At 36.1% G+C, this 17,939-nt stretch overlaps 1 protein-coding gene across 4 annotated transcripts in view; it reads right to left on the bottom strand.

The window, feature by feature from the left end:
* Window positions 1-11,562: 11,562 nt before the first annotated feature.
* LOC127710027 (cadherin-23-like) overlaps window positions 11,563-17,939 on the bottom strand; it is a 74,483-nt gene continuing 68,106 nt past the window's right edge. For 3 of the 4 annotated variants that reach the window (XM_052215746.1, XM_052215747.1, XM_052215748.1), the window contains one exon: window positions 11,563-16,355. In XM_052215746.1, coding sequence (XP_052071706.1) covers window positions 16,085-16,355 — 271 coding nt within the window. In that variant the 3' untranslated portion in view covers window positions 11,563-16,084. The remainder of the gene's footprint in view (window positions 16,356-17,939) is intronic. The other variant, XR_007985908.1, reaches the window with a different exon arrangement.

Raw genomic sequence — 17,939 nt, 5'->3', positions numbered from 1 at the left:
ACAGTCCCAAGTATAATGGGTTTAGGAAGGGAGGCAGATATAGATGTGTACTGTAGTGTGCAGATCTAACAGCATCAGGTATAATGGGTTTAGGAGGAGAGGCAGATATAGATGTGTACTGTAGTGTGTAGATCTAACAGCATCAGGTATAATGGGTTTAGGAGGAGAGGCAGACATAGAGGTGTACTGTAGTGTGTAGATCTAACAGCATCAGGTATAATGGGTTTAGGAGGAGAGACAGATATAGATATGTACTGTAGTATGCAGATCTAACAGCCCCAAGTATAATGGGTTTAGGAGGGGAGGCAGATATAGATGTGTACTGTAGTGTGCAGATCTAACAGCATCATGTATAAAGGGTTCAAGAGGAGAGGCAGATATAGATGTGTACTGTAGTATGAAGATCTAACAGCCCCAAGTATAATGGTTTTAGGAGGGGAGGCAGATATAGATGTGTACTGTAGAGTGCAGATCTAACAGCATTAAGTGAAATGTGTTTAGGAGAGGCAGATATAGATGTGTACTGTAGTGTGCAGATCTAACAGAATTAAGTAAAATGGGTTTAGGAGGAGAGGCAGATATAGATGTGTACTGTAGTATGCAGATCTAACAGCCCCAGGTATAATGGGTTTAGGAGGAGAGGCAGATATAGATGTGTACTGTTGTATGCAGATCTAACAGCATCAAGTATAATGGGTTAAGGAAGAGGGGCAGAAATAGGTGTGTACTGTAGTGTGCAGATCTAACAGCCTCAAGTATAATGGGTTTAGGAGGAGGGGCAAATATAGATGTGTACTGTAGTGTGTAGATCTAACAGCATCAAGTATAATGAGTTTAAGAGGAGAGGCAGATATAGATGTGTACTGTAGTGTGCAGATCTAACAGCATCAGGTATAAGGGGTTTAGGAGGAGATGCAGATATAGATGTGTACTGTAGTGTGCAGATCTAACAGCATCAGGTATAAAGGGTTTAGGAGGAGAGGCAGATATAGATGTGTACTGTAGAGTGCAGATCTAACAGCCTCAAGTATAATGGGTTTAGGAGGAGAGACAGATATAGATGTGTACTGTAGTGTGTAGATCTAACAGCATCAGGTATAAGGGGTTTAGGAGGAGAGAGAGATATAGATGTGTACTGTAGTGTGTAGATCTAACAGCATCAGGTATAATGGGTTTAGGGGGAGAGACAGATATAGATATGTACTGTAGTATGCAGATCTAACAGTCCCAAGTATAATGGGTTTAGGAGGGGAGGCAGATATAGATGTGTACTGTAGTGTGCAGATCTAACAGCATCAGGTATAATGGGTTTAGGAGGAGAGGCAGATATAGATGTGTACTGTAGTGTGTAGATCTAACAGCATCAGGTATAATGGGTTTAGGAGGAGAGGCAGACATAGAGGTGTACTGTAGTGTGTAGATCTAACAGCATCAGGTATAATGGGTTTAGGAGGAGAGACAGATATAGATATGTACTGTAGTATGCAGATCTAACAGCCCCAAGTATAATGGGTTTAGGAGGGGAGGCAGATATAGATGTGTACTGTAGTGTGCAGATCTAACAGCATCATGTATAAAGGGTTCAAGAGGAGAGGCAGATATAGATGTGTACTGTAGTATGAAGATCTAACAGCCCCAAGTATAATGGTTTTAGGAGGGGAGGCAGATATAGATGTGTACTGTAGAGTGCAGATCTAACAGCATTAAGTGAAATGTGTTTAGGAGAGGCAGATATAGATGTGTACTGTAGTGTGCAGATCTAACAGAATTAAGTAAAATGGGTTTAGGAGGAGAGGCAGATATAGATGTGTACTGTAGTATGCAGATCTAACAGCCCCAGGTATAATGGGTTTAGGAGGAGAGGCAGATATAGATGTGTACTGTTGTATGCAGATCTAACAGCATCAAGTATAATGGGTTAAGGAAGAGGGGCAGAAATAGGTGTGTACTGTAGTGTGCAGATCTAACAGCCTCAAGTATAATGGGTTTAGGAGGAGGGGCAAATATAGATGTGTACTGTAGTGTGAAGATCTAACAGCATCAGATATAATGAGTTTAAGAGGAGAGGCAGATATAGATGTGTACTGTAGTATGCAGATCTAACAGCATCAGGTATAAAGAGTTTAGGAGGAGAGACAGATATAGATGTGTACTGTAGTGTGCAGATCTAACAGCATCAGGTATAAAGGTTTTAGGAGAGGCAGATATAGATGTGTACTGTAGTGTGCAGATCTAACAGCATCACGTATAAGGGGTTTGGCAGGAGAGACAGATATAGATGTGTACTGTAGTGTGCAGATCTAACAGCGTCAAGTATAATGAGTTTAGGAGGAGGGGCAGATATAGATGTGTACTGTGTAGATCTAACAGCATCAGATGTAATGAGTTCAGGAGTAGAGGCAGATATAGATGTGTACTGTAGTGTGCAGATCTAACAGCATCATGTATAAAGGGTTCAAGAGGAGAGGCAGATATAGATGTGTACTGTAGTATGAAGATCTAACAGCCCCAAGTATAATGGTTTTAGGAGGGGAGGCAGATATAGATGTGTACTGTAGAGTGCAGATCTAACAGCATTAAGTGAAATATGTTTAGGAGAGGCAGATATAGATGTGTACTGTAGTGTGCAGATCTAACAGCATTAAGTAAAATGGGTTTGGGAGGAGAGGCAGATATAGATGTGTACTGTAGTATGCAGATCTAACAGCCCCAGGTATAATGGGTTTAGGAGGAGAGGCAGATATAGATGTGTACTGTTGTATGCAGATCTAACAGCATCAGGTATAAAGGGTTTAGGAGGAGAGGCAGATATAGATGTGTACTGTAGTGTGCAGATCTAACAGCATCAGGTATAAGGGGTTTAGGAGGAGATGCAGATATAGATGTGTACTGTAGTGTGCAGATCTAACAGCATCAGGTATAATGGGTTTAGGAGGAGAGGCAGATATAGATGTGTACTGTAGTGTGTAGATCTAACAGCATCAGGTATAATGGGTTTAGGAGGAGAGGCAGATATAGAGGTGTACTGTAGTGTGTAGATCTAACGGCATCAGGTATAATGGGTTTAGGAGGAGAGACAGATATAGATATGTACTGTAGTATGCAGATCTAACAGCCCCAAGTATAATGGGTTTAGGAGGGGAGGCAGATATAGATGTGTACTGTAGTGTGCAGATCTAACAGCATCATGTATAAAGGGTTCAAGAGGAGAGGCAGATATAGATGTGTACTGTAGTATGAAGATCTAACAGCCCCAAGTATAATGGTTTTAGAAGGGGAGGCAGATATAGATGTGTACTGTAGAGTGCAGATCTAACAGCATTAAGTGAAATATGTTTAGGAGAGGCAGATATAGATGTGTACTGTAGTGTGCAGATCTAACAGCATTAAGTAAAATGGGTTTGGGAAGAGAGGCAGATATAGATGTGTACTGTAGTATGCAGATCTAACAGCCCCAGGTATAATGGGTTTAGGAGGAGAGGCAGATATAGATGTGTACTGTTGTATGCAGATCTAACAGCATCAAGTATAATGGGTTAAGGAAGAGGGGCAGAAATAGGTGTGTACTGTAGTGTGCAGATCTAACAGCCTCAAGTATAATGGGTTTAGGAGGAGGGGCAAATATAGATGTGTACTGTAGTGTGTAGATCTAACAGCATCAAGTATAATGAGTTTAAGAGGAGAGGCAGATATAGATGTGTACTGTAGTGTGCAGATCTAACAGCATCAGGTATAAGGGGTTTAGGAGGAGATGCAGATATAGATGTGTACTGTAGTGTGCAGATCTAACAGCATCAAGTATAAAGGGTTTAGGAGGAGAGGCAGATATAGATGTGTACTGTAGAGTGCAGATCTAACAGCCTCAAGTATAATGGGTTTAGGAGGAGAGACAGATATAGATGTGTACTGTAGTGTGTAGATCTAACAGCATCAGGTATTAGGGGTTTAGGAGGAGAGAGAGATATAGATGTGTACTGTAGTGTGTAGATCTAACAGCATCAGGTATAATGGGTTTAGGGGGAGAGACAGATATAGATATGTACTGTAGTATGCAGATCTAACAGTCCCAAGTATAATAGGTTTAGGAGGGGAGGCAGATATAGATGTGTACTGTAGTGTGCAGATCTAACAGCATCAGGTATAATGGGTTTAGGAGGAGAGGCAGATATAGATGTGTACTGTAGTGTGTAGATCTAACAGCATCAGGTATAATGGGTTTAGGAGGAGAGGCAGACATAGAGGTGTACTGTAGTGTGTAGATCTAACAGCATCAGGTATAATGGGTTTAGGAGGAGAGACAGATATAGATATGTACTGTAGTATGCAGATCTAACAGCCCCAAGTATAATGGGTTTAGGAGGGGAGGCAGATATAGATGTGTACTGTAGTGTGCAGATCTAACAGCATCATGTATAAAGGGTTCAAGAGGAGAGGCAGATATAGATGTGTACTGTAGTATGAAGATCTAACAGCCCCAAGTATAATGGTTTTAGGAGGGGAGGCAGATATAGATGTGTACTGTAGAGTGCAGATCTAACAGCATTAAGTGAAATGTGTTTAGGAGAGGCAGATATAGATGTGTACTGTAGTGTGCAGATCTAACAGAATTAAGTAAAATGGGTTTAGGAGGAGAGGCAGATATAGATGTGTACTGTAGTATGCAGATCTAACAGCCCCAGGTATAATGGGTTTAGGAGGAGAGGCAGATATAGATGTGTACTGTTGTATGCAGATCTAACAGCATCAAGTATAATGGGTTAAGGAAGAGGGGCAGAAATAGGTGTGTACTGTAGTGTGCAGATCTAACAGCCTCAAGTATAATGGGTTTAGGAGGAGGGGCAAATATAGATGTGTACTGTAGTGTGTAGATCTAACAGCATCAGATATAATGAGTTTAAGAGGAGAGGCAGATATAGATGTGTACTGTAGTATGCAGATCTAACAGCATCAGGTATAAAGAGTTTAGGAGGAGAGACAGATATAGATGTGTACTGTAGTGTGCAGATCTAACAGCATCAGGTATAAAGGTTTTAGGAGAGGCAGATATAGATGTGTACTGTAGTGTGCAGATCTAACAGCATCACGTATAAGGGGTTTGGCAGGAGAGACAGATATAGATGTGTACTGTAGTGTGCAGATCTAACAGCGTCAAGTATAATGAGTTTAGGAGGAGGGGCAGATATAGATGTGTACTGTGTAGATCTAACAGCATCAGATGTAATGAGTTCAGGAGTAGAGGCAGATATAGATGTGTACTGTAGTATGCAGATCTAACAGCATCAGGTATAAAGAGTTTAGGAGAGGCAGATATAGATGTGTACTGTAGTATGCAGATCTAATAGCATCAGGTATAAAGGATTTAGGAGGAGAGGCAGATATAGATGTGTACTGTAGTGTGCAGATCTAACAGCATCAGGTATAAAGGGTTTAGGTGGAGAGGCAGATATAGATGTGTACTGTAGTATGCAGATCAAACAGCATCAGATATAATGGGTTTAGGAGGAGAGGCAGATATAGATGTGTACTGTAGTGTGGAGATCTAACAGCATCATGTATAAAGGGTTCAAGAGGAGAGGCAGATATAGATGTGTACTGTAGTATGAAGATCTAACAGCCCCAAGTATAATGGTTTTAGGAGGGGAGGCAGATATAGATGTGTACTGTAGAGTGCAGATCTAACAGCATTAAGTGAAATGTGTTTAGGAGAGGATGATATAGATGTGTACTGTAGTGTGCAGATCTAACAGCATTAAGTAAAATGGGTTTAGGAGGAGAGGCAGATATAGATGTGTACTGTAGTATGCAGATCTAACAGCCCCAGGTATAATGGGTTTAGGAGGAGAGGCAGATATAGATGTGTACTGTTGTATGCAGATCTAACAGCATCAAGTATAATGGGTTTAGGAAGAGGGGAAGATATAGATGTGTACTTTAGTGTGCAGATCTAACAGCCTCAAGTATAAGGGTTTAGAAGGAGAGGCAGATATAGATGTGTACTGTAGTGTGCAGATCTAACAGCATCAGGTATAAAGGGTTTAGCAGGAGAGACAGATATAGATGTGTACTGTACTGTGCAGATCTAACAGCATTAGGTATAATGGGTTAAGGAGGAGAGGCAGATATAGATGTGTACTGTTGTATGCAGATCTAACAGCATCAGGTATAAAGGGTTTAGGAGGAGAGGCAGATATAGATGTGTACTGTAGTGTGCAGATCTAACAGCATCAGGTATAAGGGGTTTAGGAGGAGAGGCAGATATAGATGTGTACTGTTGTATGCAGATCTAACAGCATCAAGTATAATGGGTTTAGGAAGAGGGGAAGATATAGATGTGTACTTTAGTGTGCAGATCTAACAGCCTCAAGTATAAGGGTTTAGAAGGAGAGGCAGATATAGATGTGTACTGTAGTGTGCAGATCTAACAGCATCAGGTATAAAGGGTTTAGCAGGAGAGACAGATATAGATGTGTACTGTACTGTGCAGATCTAACAGCATTAGGTATAATGGGTTAAGGAGGAGAGGCAGATATAGATGTGTACTGTTGTATGCAGATCTAACAGCATCAGGTATAAAGGGTTTAGGAGGAGAGGCAGATATAGATGTGTACTGTAGTGTGCAGATCTAACAGCATCAGGTATAAGGGGTTTAGGAGGAGATGCAGATATAGATGTGTACTGTAGTGTGCAGATCTAACAGCATCAGGTATAATGGGTTTAGGAGGAGAGGCAGATATAGATGTGTACTGTAGTGTGTAGATCTAACAGCATCAGGTATAATGGGTTTAGGAGGAGAGGCAGATATAGAGGTGTACTGTAGTGTGTAGATCTAACGGCATCAGGTATAATGGGTTTAGGAGGAGAGACAGATATAGATATGTACTGTAGTATGCAGATCTAGCAGCCCCAAGTATAATGGGGTTAGGAGGGGAGGCAGATATAGATGTGTACTGTAGTGTGCAGATCTAACAGGATCATGTATAAAGGGTTCAAGAGGAGAGGCAGATATAGATGTGTACTGTAGTATGAAGATCTAACAGCCCCAAGTATAATGGTTTTAGGAGGGGAGGCAGATATAGATGTGTACTGTAGAGTGCAGATCTAACAGCATTAAGTGAAATATGTTTAGGAGAGGCAGATATAGATGTGTACTGTAGTGTGCAGATCTAACAGCATTAAGTAAAATGGGTTTGGGAGGAGAGGCAGATATAGATGCGTACTGTAGTATGCAGATCTAACAGCCCCAGGTATAATGGGTTTAGGAGGAGAGGCAGATATAGATGTGTACTGTTGTATGCAGATCTAACAGCATCAAGTATAATGGGTTAAGGAAGAGGGGCAGAAATAGGTGTGTACTGTAGTGTGCAGATCTAACAGCCTCAAGTATAATGGGTTTAGGAGGAGGGGCAAATATAGATGTGTACTGTAGTGTGTAGATCTAACAGCATCAAGTATAATGAGTTTAAGAGGAGAGGCAGATATAGATGTGTACTGTAGTATGCAGATCTAACAGCATCAGGTATAAAGAGTTTAGGAGGAGAGACAGATATAGATGTGTACTGTAGTGTGCAGATCTAACAGCATCAGGTATAAAGGGTTTAGGAGAGGCAGATATAGATGTGTACTGTAGTGTGCAGATCTAACAGCATCACGTATAAGGGGTTTGGCAGGAGAGACAGATATAGATGTGTACTGTAGTGTGCAGATCTAACAGCGTCAAGTATAATGAGTTTAGGAGGAGGGGCAGATATAGATGTGTACTGTGTAGATCTAACAGCATCAGATGTAATGAGTTCAGCAGTAGAGGCAGATTAGATGTGTACTGTAGTATGCAGATCTAACAGCATCAGGTATAAAGAGTTTAGGAGAGGCAGATATAGATGTGTACTGTAGTATGCAGATCTAATAGCATCAGGTATAAAGGATTTAGGAGGAGAGGCAGATAAAGATGTGTACTGTAGTGTGCAGATCTAACAGCATCAGGTATAAAGGGTTTAGGTGGAGAGGCAGATATAGATGTGTACTGTAGTATGCAGATCAAACAGCATCAGGTATAAAGGGTTTAGGAGGAGAGGCAGATATAGATGTGTACTGTAGTGTGGAGATCTAACAGCATCAGGTATAAGGGGTTTAGGAGGAGAGGCAGATATAGATGTGTACTGTTGTATGCAGATCTAACAGCATCAAGTATAATGGGTTTAGGAAGAGGGGAAGATATAGATGTGTACTTTAGTGTGCAGATCTAACAGCCTCAAGTATAAGGGTTTAGAAGGAGAGGCAGATATAGATGTGTACTGTAGTGTGCAGATCTAACAGCATCAGGTATAAAGGGTTTAGCAGGAGAGACAGATATAGATGTGTACTGTACTGTGCAGATCTAACAGCATTAGGTATAATGGGTTAAGGAGGAGAGGCAGATATAGATGTGTACTGTTGTATGCAGATCTAACAGCATCAGGTATAAAGGGTTTAGGAGGAGAGGCAGATATAGATGTGTACTGTAGTGTGCAGATCTAACAGCATCAGGTATAAGGGGTTTAGGAGGAGATGCAGATATAGATGTGTACTGTAGTGTGCAGATCTAACAGCATCAGGTATAAAGGGTTTAGGAGGAGAGGCAGATATAGATGTGTACTGTTGTATGCATATCTAACAGATTCAAGTATAATGGGTTTGGGAAGAGGGGAAGATATAGATGTGTATTTTAGTGTGCAGATCTAACAGTCTCAAGTATAATGGGTTTAGGAGGAGAGGCAGATATAGATGTGTACTGAAGTGTGCAGATCTAACAGCATCAGGTATAAGGGGTTTAGCAGGAGAGACAGATATAGATGTGTACTGTACTGTGTAGATCTAACAGCGCTAGGTATAAAAGGTTTAGGAGGAGAGGCAGATATAGTGTATTGTACTGTGCAAATCTAACAGCATCAGGTATAAAGGGTTTAGGAAGACGGGCAGATATAGATGTGTACTGTAGTATAGAGATCTAACAGCCCCAAGTATAATGGGTTTAGGAGGGGAGGCAGATATAGATGTGTACTGTAGTGTGCAGATCTAACAGCATTAAGTGGTATTGGTTAAGGAGGAGAGGCAGATATAGATGTGTACTATAGTGTGCAGATCTAACAGCATTAAGTAAAATGAGTTGAGGAGAGGCAGATATAGATGTGTACTGTAGTATGCAGATCTATCAGCATCAGGTATAAGGGGTTAAGGAGAGACAGATATAGATGTGTACTGTACTGTGCAGATCTAACAGCGCTAGGTATAAAAGGTTTAGGAGGAGAGGCAGATATAGTGTATTGTACTGTGCAAATCTAACAGCATCAGGTATAAAGGGTTTAGGAGGAGGGGCAGATATAGATGTGTACTGTAATCAGATCTAACAGCATCAGGTATAAAGGATTTAGGAGGAGAGGCAGATATAGATGTGTACTGTACTGTGCAGATCTAACAGCATCAGGTATAAAGGCTTTAGGAGGAGAGGCAGATATAGATGTGTACTGTACTGTGCAGATCTAACAGCATCAAGTATAATGGGTTTAGGAGGAGAGGCAGATATAGATGTGTACTGTAGTGTGCAGATCTAACAGCATCAGGTATAAGGGGTTTAGGAGGAGATGCAGATATAGATGTGTACTGTAGTGTGCAGATCTAACAGCATCAGGTATAAAGGGTTTAGGAGGAGAGGCAGATATAGATGTGTACTGTTGTATGCATATCTAACAGATTCAAGTATAATGGGTTTGGGAAGAGGGGAAGATATAGATGTGTATTTTAGTGTGCAGATCTAACAGTCTCAAGTATAATGGGTTTAGGAGGAGAGGCAGATATAGATGTGTACTGAAGTGTGCAGATCTAACAGCATCAGGTATAAGGGGTTTAGCAGGAGAGACAGATATAGATGTGTACTGTACTGTGCAGATCTAACAGCGCTAGGTATAAAAGGTTTAGGAGGAGAGGCAGATATAGTGTATTGTACTGTGCAAATCTAACAGCATCAGGTATAAAGGGTTTAGGAAGACGGGCAGATATAGATGTGTACTGTAGTATAGAGATCTAACAGCCCCAAGTATAATGGGTTTAGGAGGGGAGGCAGATATAGATGTGTACTGTAGTGTGCAGATCTAACAGCATTAAGTGGTATTGGTTAAGGAGGAGAGGCAGATATAGATGTGTACTGTAGTGTGCAGATCTAACAGCATTAAGTAAAATGAGTTTAGGAGAGGCAGATATAGATGTGTACTGTAGTATGCAGATCTATCAGCATCAGGTATAAGGGGTTAAGAAGGAGAGACAGATATAGATGTGTACTGTACTGTGCAGATCTAACAGCGCTAGGTATAAAAGGTTTAGGAGGAGAGGCAGATATAGTGTATTGTACTGTGCAAATCTAACAGCATCAGGTATAAAGGGTTTAGGAGGAGGGGCAGATATATTTGTGTACTGTAATCAGATCTAACAGCATCAGGTATAAAGGATTTAGGAGGAGAGGCAGATATAGATGTGTACTGTACTGTGCAGATCTAACAGCATCAGGTATAAAGGCTTTAGGAGGAGAGGCAGATATAGATGTGTACTGTACTGTGCAGATCTAACAGCATCAAGTATAATGGGTTTAGGAGGAGAGGCAGATATAGATGTGTACTGTACTGTGCAGATCTAACAGCATCAAGTATAAAGAGTTTAGGAGGAGAGGCAGATATAGATGTGTACTGTAGTATGCAGATCTAATAGCATCAGGTATAAAGGGTTTAGGAGGAGAGACAGATATAGATGTGTACTGTAGTGTGCAAATCTTACAGCATCAGGTATAAAGGGTTTAGGAGGAGAGGCAGATATAGATGTGTACTTTAGTGTGCAGATCTAACAGCATCATGTATAATGGGTTTAGGAGGAGAGGCAGATATAGATGTGTACTGTTGTGTGCAGATCTAACAGCCTCAAGTATAATGGTTTTAGGAGGAGAGGCAGATATAGATGTGTACTGTAGTGTGCAGATCTAACAGCATCAAGTATAATGGGTTAAGGAGGAGAGGCAGATATAGATGTGTACTGTAGTGTGCAGATCTAACAGCATCAAGTATAATGAGTTTAGGAGGAGAGGCAGATATAGATGTGTACTGTAGTGTGCAGATCTAACAGCATCAATTACTTTCATAGCAATCTAAACGGTATGGTTTTTTCTCATTGTTGAAGCTGTACGGTTTCCTATAATTGCTTAAATCCACCTCATTTAAACTTTGGTGGATAGTTTTCTCATTGGCAATCATACCACATCTGCTTTTTTATAGCAATGTCCTTCCAAAGTTAACTCGAAATTTTATTTGGAAGAGCCAAAGTCTATCTGCAAGTAAGATTTTTTGAAATTTTCACAAGCTTATGCCAAGTGATTTAGGAGCAGTTGCAAATACAAAAGTTGTACAGATTAATGAACGGTGGAAAGCACAGACAAATGTAAAAACTCCCCCATCACTATATACCCCCTTCTTTAATAGTAATGTGCATAAAAAAACAGGAAAGATGATATGGTCTTTAGTCAAAAGAAATAAAAGATAGACAACATTTACTGTCAACTAAACATTTTTATTTAACATAATCACCTGCATAGAAAATGGCAATGAGTACAAAAAGATTATGATCAACATTCTATATTTAGCACCTAAAATTGTCCAAACTAAGGACAATAAACATTCTAATATCCCATTCACTTATGAAATTTTCACAAATACAATACAGACAATTTACTTCCTGTTGTGCAGAACATAAATGTGTATGTACCACACTAATCAAAATTTTTTTATAAAAATTTCTTTCCAAACTGCACATGACAATGCTATTTTGAACTTCTAACAAGAACATTTAAATAATTTTTCTTTTGAAGCCACAAGTTATGTTATAACTCTTATGAATGCTGTAATATAAAACAAAAGTAAATGTTCACTTGTGTATTGACGTAACACACTTGATTGCAAGTCTTGAATAATTTTATAAAATAGTTTGTGAAAATTACTCGTGTTTTCTGTTTTATTTTAATACATTCAAACATGCAACCAAAATACCTAGATGTCATTTTGTTTAACATATTGGAAGGTTGCTGTCATATTGATGTATACTCAACATATTTATTAAGCAATGATTGATTAATATTGAGAGAAAGAAACAATCATCTTGTGTATGCTTATTAGGAGAAAGATACAGTAGAACCTCTTATTGAATCTTTTCAAAAGTGAATCAAACAATTACACAAATGTTTAAGAGTTCTAAGAGAAGAATTTGGTCCAAAAAATTAACTCTTTCTTTTAAATGAGTTATGAATATGAAAAACTGCAAGGAAAAAACTTTCATATACAAATAAACAACTTTTGACATGAAAAAGTATAAAATTATGATTATAAGAAGGAAAAAATACTTCAGTCTCAATAAAAAAAATATTGTGAAAATTGACTAGAATACTTATAGTAAGAAATAAATACTCAAGATACATGTACACTGTAACAAAAATACACTTGTTTCTGACAATTTTAAACATATTTAAAACAAAAATTATATTATACAAAGTGTATATATTCTGTAAAAAGCCATAATATCTGTTATATGCCATTATAAACAATTTGAGTTGATTAAGCAACTGACATAATTAAGCATTTTACCATTGTGTCAAAAATGGTCCTTTATTTCGTATCTTCTACATAAAACTTGATTTCTTTAAACAAACACACACAAAATCTTCTTGAACATTAATGCCTTTTAGAACAAAAGATTAATCTTCTCATTTGAAATACAATACAAGCTGAACACAATAACAACATACATTTATAAACCATTTTTTATCTGTTTTCATGCAAAATTCAAGCAAATTTATTTACAAAGGTATAAAAATAAATATTTTTTATCTTAATATTACAAAATGTATAAAATCTTATAACAGTTCATTCATCATACTACATATATACCTATTTTCGGTCCTGTTGTTATTTATCAAAATATTCAAAGTCATCACAAACCTTCTTGTATTTAAAGTTAAAGTTTTGTTTTTATTTCAGGTTAAAAGGCATCCTAAAACAAGAAGTAAACTTATCCTTTGAAAAGGCTAAACACTTATTTGCCTGACAATCCTATGAAAACCCTTGATTACCTTTTTTTCATTTTATTAACTCTTCAACATTTGTATTCTGCTTTGGACTTTCAAATATTTTGACCTCAAGCATCACTGAAGAGACATTGAATGTCGAAATAATCATCTGGTGTAGTAAAATTTGTACAGTTAATGTTATTGAACTGTAACTTAGTTCAAAAGCCAAAACAATTTTCTGAGTTAAAAATGTGCAAGTGAATGCCAATTATAAAAATAAATGTTCCTATTTGCTAAAATCATACATTCATTTTTAAAACCACATCCTCCTATAAAAAAATATGTTGAGTTCTTATATGTTTCCTTGGAATAGCTCCTAGCTCATTAACTACATTTTGGCTTACAGAATATTTTGAGCAATAATTGAGTCAATTATTTAATTAAATATACATAATCAAATTGATTAAAAAGAATAGTAAACTCAAATACATTTAAGCAACAAAAACTATACCTTAATATCACATGGTCACAGATCTATTCTTGTAGCAATATTTTGATGTCAATCAAACACTGTAGATTCATTTAATATCAATTTTAGATGGTCTCTTGTTTCGTTGTAAATATTTGTAACTGGTTTACTTTTTAAATTTGTTGTTTTCCTTAAGTTACCAAAAAAATCCATGAAAACTGATATACTATGAATAATAATATTTTTTTACAAAATAAGTTAAGAGTTAAGTTTAAGTAAACAATTCAATAAAACACTGTTAATTATCACATTTTTTCAGTTAAGTTAAACATTAACATTTAGGAACGAAACATTCAGATAAATGGAAAACATCACATGCATTTTTTTTTTTAGGTTCCCATTTCAATATTTCAATGTATGCTATTCTCTCTATCATTGAGATCTATGTAAAATATTTCTTGAGAACTCTGTAAGGAATATCCCTGGAGATCTATGTAAGGAATATCCCTGGAGATCTATGTAAGGAATATCCCTGGAGAACTGTGTAAGGAATATCCCTCGAGATCTATGTAAGGAATATCCCTGGAGAACTCTGTAATTAATATCCCTGGAGATCTATGTAAGGAATATCCCTGGAGATCTATGTAAGGAATATCCCTGGAGATCTATGTAAGGAATATCCCTGGAGATCTATGTAAGGAATATCCCTGGAGAACTCTGTAATTAATTTATTAAAACTGTGATTAAATGTTATTTTAAGTCAGTATTTTTCAATTTCCTCCCATCTTAACTGATCCATGGCACTGATTTTAAATCTTTGTCCCCAAGCAGAGGCCTGTTAAAAAGACATTATATATAGAGGCTTTAATTTAATATCAACATTTACTGTAAAAAGCTAAAGAAGAAGATCCGGGAAGGGCTAATTTTGGCCTAAAATATGAAGTACATCTGATTAAAGATTTTTGAAAATAAAAAAAAAAGTATCTGCTTCAGTCTTTCAATTAGTTTATGTAAAAGATTTTTACTGATTTGTTCATTAAAATTAAATATGAAAATCTTTCAAATATGCCATAAAACGTAATTTTCAGATTGGTTTTGTCTAAAATGTAAGTGGCTGCTTTCGTGTTTAGTCTCAACCTTTATATATGTTATGTATTACCATCAAATACAATACATAATTAAATATCAAGACTGAACACAAGTACGGCCACTTACATTTTAGTAAAAAAAACGTCTAAAAATAAGCACAAATGCTAAAATTGTTAAGATTTCATTATTGATGGATGAATTAATGATGCTATTACCTGATGCATGTGCATTGTATTGTCAAAAACAGCCCATATTTATGTAACAAAAGTAGTCTACTTTCCAATAAATAGCTAAAATTATACATTTTTAACAAATTTGTAAAATGCTATATTTTGGGGCCAAAAAGGGGTTTTACTGGGCCTACTCCTTTTGTAACTAGTGAAATCTATGTTTTACTCTGTGAAACAACAGATACATGTATTCACAGACTAAGACTCAAATGATATCCATAACAAATAAAGTAAACAAATTAAATGGTATGTTTAAAATTTAAAATGATCAAAGCATCTAAAAAAATAAGATAAAAACTTAATTTTGTGATTAATACCCGTTGCTAAACATTTGATTTACAACAAAATTATAATGCTGACAAACTCACACATTAAATAAATTAAATATCAATACAACAACTCGTGAAAGACAATTGTTCAGGCCAAGTCAAACAGATCTTTGACCCATGGTCAGAGACAATATTCAGGCCAAGTAGGTCTGAGTTACAGACCAAGGGCCAAGGCTACACAATTTAGGGGAAAACATTAAGGCAAAGACAAGATTGTTCTACGACACAATAAATTCAAAAACAAATCAAATATGTCATAACTCTGACATAAATTAAGGTTAACTCTGATTAAATTATTTGTCCCATGAATAAAAATTGTTAAAACTATTAAAAATAGCGCAGCCAGATTTAACTTTTGACAATTCATATATGTTTATCTAGTAAGAATTATATTATGAGAGATGAATCAAAACAAATGTCAAGTTACCATGAAGTTAATCAAAGATGAACTTTGGTCATATTCTTCTGTAGTTCATTTCCTTACATGTGAGACATAACACAGAATGTTTGGTCTATGAAAGTATCATCCTTGGCCTAAAACATCATTCTACAGAATGTTTGGTCTATGAAAGTATCATCCTTGGCCTAAAACATCATTCTACTAACTTCTACTAAAATAGAATCACTCTTCTATAATTCTAGCACTGATTGATATGTACGTAAGAATAGCTGTCTTTGGAATCATATACATCTCGAAGGGTTCAATATTTCAATCACAGTTTAATTGTCATTAAATTAGATTTGAAAATACTCATGGGCACAGGATCCCAAAATATCTATTTATAAACACAAGGATCACAGAAAGCCTATTTATAGACACAATTCTAAATTAATCTACCATATAAGGTCAATGGCAAGTTTATCATATAATTTGGCAATATAAAATGAAAGCATGTTATATCTCTGTTGTCTGTAAGCCTTCTATCATTCTTGTATCAAGAGCACCATTTGGCATGTTACCATTAGAAATTTTTCCATTTTTAGTCTCGTTATTATTATTTCTCATGGCATTGTGTGCCTGTAAGGCAGCTTTGATGTTCATATCAGGAGAACCAATATCGTTATGTTTATTATTTTCCTCAGAGAATTGTAAAGAAGCTTCCTGTTCATCATAACGATTAGGATTTGGAGGTCCGACAGCATTATCATCAATAGAGTCACTATCTCTGTAAGAAAGAAAGAACTTGATTTGAATAATCTGATATTTATGATCATAAAACACCAAACAATAAATAAACAATATTATTACACGCAAACAATATTTACTGATCTTTCTGAGCTAAGCATATTAAAAGTTTTTATTTGAAACTTTGACATACTTTACTTCTGTACAAATTATTTTCTATTTGAGATATATGGACCAAGGGAGGGCATTTTTTTTTATTATTACTGTAAAATAGCAATCCAAACAGGCAATTTTTAGTTTTAGATAATTTTTATTTTGAATACATTTACAAGAAAACCACTTAAATAAATTTTTAAAAGTGGTATAAAAAAGTTTAGTTTTACATGTAAAGTTTAAGAACGGCTCATATTTTTTATTTTGGAAGATAAGTTTTTTCCTCACTTATTTATGGTCCATCCTTATAGCTCATGGGATTAAAAGAATGCCCTGAGTTAGGAAAAGTTGTCACGTGTATGATCCTCAAACTTAAAAATTACAGAACAATCTGTTCAAGATTAAAAACAGTGACCCTAGTCTTAACTGTATCTCTGTTTCTTAAAATTTTTTTTTTTTTATCTTTTCATTTCTGATAGAATATCTCTCTGTCAGTATTTCTTCAAATTCAGATTTCTTGATTATATTTCTTTCTGTTTAACTTCAATTATTTACAAAACATGCAAATATGTGATTGCAAATTAAAGACCTCATACAGGTGATTGGAAGAGTGGCATAAGGTAAACAATGCATGGGACATAAATATACAGGCTTCAATAATGAGCAAAACCTATACTGTATACTAAGCTATAAAAAGCCATGGTATGACAAAAGTTAAACAATACAAAAGAGTAAAACAAATGGCTGGATTCATGTTGAAATTAATAACTTCATACTTCATTGTTTATGGAGTCATTTTTTAAACAGAATTAAGTCAATACTATCTATTATTTGCAACACAAACGGGCTATTCCTATTTAAAATGCACTACTTTGAAGAAGTTAATTAAATATATTGGATTATTGTGTATTAAAAAAGAATGCAACTACTAACAGTCAATGTAAAGTTTTCCTCAATTTCTCATTTAAAGGCATAATTTCTTTGATTTTGTGTTTGTTCTTAACAAGAAGGAAGAAATAAAAACAAATAAATTCAAAGTTCAGCAATTAACCTTCAGGTATTTGATTTTGTGATATTTTTAATTTATATACTACCTATGTCATACTGGCAAGGAAATGGTGTTTATTAAAGCACTGGACTGAATGAATCGTTCATACATATAGATGGTGTTGTGATTGAACTAAAAATGTGAATCAAACATGTGATATTTTCCATGACTTGTGACAAAAAAAAAAAAAAAAAAAAACATTTTATAGTATTTATGAATATATATACCATGTCTCAGAGACCTGCTGTATTTCACTGATAAAAAAAGAAGTATAAGAACTCGTCACTATTAAATCTTCACAATGATTTATAAAGGTATAAAGATCAAGTATAAATACTGAACAAAAATTCAGTCATAAACAACAGAAACCTTTGTAAATATTGTCTGATACATGGCTCATCTGTCTATTTTTCCTTAGACTTC

The sequence above is a fragment of the Mytilus californianus genome, unplaced genomic scaffold (assembly GCF_021869535.1).
Source record: "Mytilus californianus isolate M0D057914Y unplaced genomic scaffold, xbMytCali1.0.p SCAF_7, whole genome shotgun sequence".
NCBI classification, from domain to species: Eukaryota; Metazoa; Mollusca; class Bivalvia; order Mytilida; family Mytilidae; genus Mytilus; species Mytilus californianus.
The sequence above is the reverse complement of the archived record's forward strand: the minus strand, read 5'-3'. Positions and strand labels throughout refer to the sequence as shown.